The 3,744-nt window shown below is 35.8% G+C and overlaps 1 protein-coding gene across 1 annotated transcript; it reads right to left on the bottom strand.

Moving 5' to 3' along the window:
- Positions 1-1,388: 1,388 nt before the first annotated feature.
- On the bottom strand, positions 1,389-3,338 carry LOC103628495 (uncharacterized). Its single transcript, XM_023300082.1, has 6 exons — positions 3,024-3,338; positions 2,664-2,962; positions 2,194-2,578; positions 1,862-2,121; positions 1,711-1,783; positions 1,389-1,615 (listed from the first exon to the last, which is right to left on the bottom strand). The coding sequence occupies exons 3-6, from the start codon at positions 2,221-2,223 to the stop codon at positions 1,499-1,501; spliced, it is 480 nt and encodes a 159-aa protein (XP_023155850.1). The 5' UTR covers positions 2,224-2,578; positions 2,664-2,962; positions 3,024-3,338; the 3' UTR covers positions 1,389-1,498.
- Between the last annotated feature and the right edge of the window lie 406 nt (positions 3,339-3,744).

Genomic DNA, 3,744 nt, shown 5'->3' with positions numbered 1-3,744 from the left:
CCAATATTTCTATCTCAAATAATCGGATTTTCAATATAAAAGAAATTCTACTAAACATCCAAAAATCAAATATGAGCAAACAAAATTATTCTCAATGAAAATAAAAATTAAGCACTTGAAAGAAAAATGCATTACCATTTCTACCATTAATAAACTAAATGCATTATTTTTAGTTGATGATTTTTATAGTGTTACCGCTTTTGAGCGTTATGTAAACACACAACCGGGAGGTGGGGGCACGCCGTGAGGTCTTGAGCTGGCGTCATGAGCTGCTATCTGTGGATACAGTGGCAGTGAGCCAGTGAGTCGTCGACGACGAGGGAAAGTCCTCCTGGGGTCTAACGGTGACGGTGGCGAAGCTTAGCGGCGACGTGTCGCCGCTACTCCTAGGGTCTGGAGAATAAATAGTGGAGGTGGAGAGGACAAAGGATTGAGGCTTGAGAATCTAGGGTTATAGACTTATGGTGTCCAGGGGAGACTGGAGACATCAGATGCGGGGACACGAGACAGATATGGGCTGAAACACTGTCTTGTTGGGTTGTTCGACCTGATTGGGTGACCGAATAATGTAACTGTATAACATATCAATTTCTATGAACTAGGACCCGAACATGAACTCGAGAACTGATATTTTGGTCTGTTCGATTTCGGGTTCAATCTGATTGGGTTTGATATTCGATCTCGGATATTTTTGCCGGTCCTAATTGTGGATGTGCTTTTACGGGCTGTACCTTATAGGCCTGTACCGTGCCGGTCTAGGGCGACCTACATGTACATGTATAAATAGTGGACGAACAAACAACATTCAACTTTTAAGATAAGACTTGTTTGGTTCTGTTATCATCGACCTGGCCTTGACAGTTCTGCGCACCAATTTCGGATGCCTGCAGCCACGATCAAATGCCCAGGAGTAGGGATGGCAACAGGGAATTCCTTGTCGGGTTTTAGCTCCCCATCCTCGTCCCGCGACGAAAAAATTTCCCAGCGGGGATCCCCACATACACTTGCGGGGGACATTTCTTCCCCATCCCCGTTATCCATGGGGATAAATCCCCGCCACAGATCCCCTCGCCCCCGCTTAAACTACAATTAAATCGTACTTAATTTGTTATTAATGTAAAACATTGTCATTTATACATATTGTTAGATGTAAAAATCATTATGTGTACATTAAAATGAACATATTTGTACAATGAGTGATATTTTGATAAAATAATTATTTATTTTTATCATTAACTGTTATATGAAAACATACTAGTCAAGTGCCCGTGCGTTGCGACGGCACACAAATTATTCATGCACAATGATTACATAAAAACAAGTAACATATTATGGACCACAATCTTACAAAATATACAAATCAATTTACAATCAAACGTGAATATACATTAAAATTCATACTAAAAGGACAGGAATAACAAGTGAGCAAAAATTCTAAATCTTTGTTTTTATCATAAACTCGAGTATTTACAAATAAATCACGTATATCTAAAGCCAACTAAACACTGATGCGCTTAATAATCTTTTGTATTTCTTCTGGAATATTGTCATTACATTCATTGTCCTGGTACTTCATCAACTCTACCAAGAATTTGGTCCTCAGTACACTTGAAGTCTGTACATTCGATATAAGACAACATTAAATTCAGTAAAGACAATTAGTTATAAAAAATGATATTGACCAAGAATTAGAACTACACAGTTACTCACAGTGGAAATGCAGGGTAACCTTTTACCATTCCACGAGTGCATAAAGTTGATAACAAGAAAGCCTGATAAATCCCTACAAATTAAAATAACTCGTTCTTACGTGTATATATAGCCAAAATTATTTAGTTGTCTTCAAGGTATAAGAAATTACCAGTTTAATGTTTTTGGAACCCATGATGGTACTATACGACGCCACATATAAATATCGTCTTTCCATGTAGGATTAGCCAATTTCATGGCAACATTCATATTATTGGCAATATTATGTATTTTGTGAATATAATGCATGCTTGGATCGTTACCCTTAAACCATGATGGTAGAGGCATGGAGTCCATTATATAGATGCTTCTGGTGTTCATGTTAAATACATATAAACTGAAGTGACCCAAGAAACAAAAGGGCAATAGAATCTGCAAGTTAAACAAACATCTTAAGAGAACAAAATTAAAGATTACAAAAAATATAAAGGAGTAATAGCTTACTTGGCTGCAATCTGAAATAGTATACTCCATGTCAGGCCAACATTCAAATAAATTCGCCAATACATTGGTATCTAGCTTTGCACGAAGGCGAGGGTCTTGACCATAATTAGTTATGGACTGTTTATTACCATGTTAGTAAAATATAGTAATATAATGATCATATTTATATGAAAATAGTTTAATCACTAATCAACATACACAGAACTGTAGATCCATGTAGTGGTATTTGTTTTCCAACAAGAACAAGGCATCACTGCATGCGATCATCCGAACAGCTATGTTGAAGCAATCCTTATCCATCGGTTTATTTACATCCAATATATTTTTAAGCTGTTGAAGACTTAAAGAAATTGGATAAGGCTTGGTGCTCTGAATCCAATGTTTCCTATTAAATAAATATTTGTTTTCATAGTTAAAGAAAGATCATAGATGTTGAATATTTATCATATCTATAAAAAACATTAACTTACTCCAAATATTCGGCGTCGTCTATCTCCATGATGTATGTGCATAATGCACTCATCAGTTCTTGTGTGTTTGTTGATGTTAATGTAGCGGGCAGAGCACATGACGATATAAATGGTTGAACCTGGGATGATGCATTTAACGATATAGGTAACTCACAAGGAGTCTTGATTATCTCAACATCACATGAACTTCCTCCATCTTCATCTGCATGATGGTTAGTCTCTTGATGTCCTTTCTTTGTGTTTAATCTTGAGTTCCACAATATTGCAGGTAGCTTAAATCTAAACTTTGTTATATCGTTCTGCAAATGATATAAATTAGAACAAAATAAACATTGTTCATATGAAATGCAACTCATCTACCTGAGTTATGTTATTAGACAGAGAAGACCCTGTCCAATATTCCATATAGTTCACCATCCATAGACCGCAAGAAACCCTAAACATAATTTAAAAACAATAGGTGAGTTTCTATGTATATGAAAACAAACACAATCAATTCTGTAAAGTAATGGTCACAAGAATTTTACCCATCGGTTTGCATTTGCTTTGTAATCTTTTCTATAACTGGCCATGATGTAACATCAATGTCTGACCACTTATCCCGGTTAAGTTCTTTATGTTCTGCTACAATTTTAATCTGTCTTTCTAGACCTTTTAACTATGTGGCAAACAAATAAAATTTTAAGATTGAAAGATAGCAAATAATGTAATGCTAAAATAATCACATATATATAAGGAATAATTACTCACTGTAGTATAAAGGTCTCGACGATCCGTTATTTGTGGTCCCATAGAATCGAGTATATGTACCTCATTTTTTTTAGCATTGACAATCGCCAGGTACGAGTGAAAATTTTCTATGTTTATTGGAATGAACACCTGCATCGAACATATGCATTAAAATTAATTTGCAAGTGTTGTGTACCAATATATTACATGTCTTAGAATGAGTTGATTTTTAAGTTAACCATGTCAGCTTGTAAATAGTTGTCCACCCTGTTTTCAAGTGTGTCTTCCTTACAATTCAAGAGTATCTTAGGATCACCATCACGCTTAAGCAAGCTGGAAATGAACGTGCTCT

This window comes from Zea mays, chromosome 5, assembly GCF_902167145.1.
Source record: "Zea mays cultivar B73 chromosome 5, Zm-B73-REFERENCE-NAM-5.0, whole genome shotgun sequence".
In the NCBI taxonomy this organism is placed as follows: domain Eukaryota; kingdom Viridiplantae; phylum Streptophyta; class Magnoliopsida; order Poales; family Poaceae; genus Zea; species Zea mays.
This window is presented reverse-complemented; position numbering and strand designations above follow the sequence as displayed.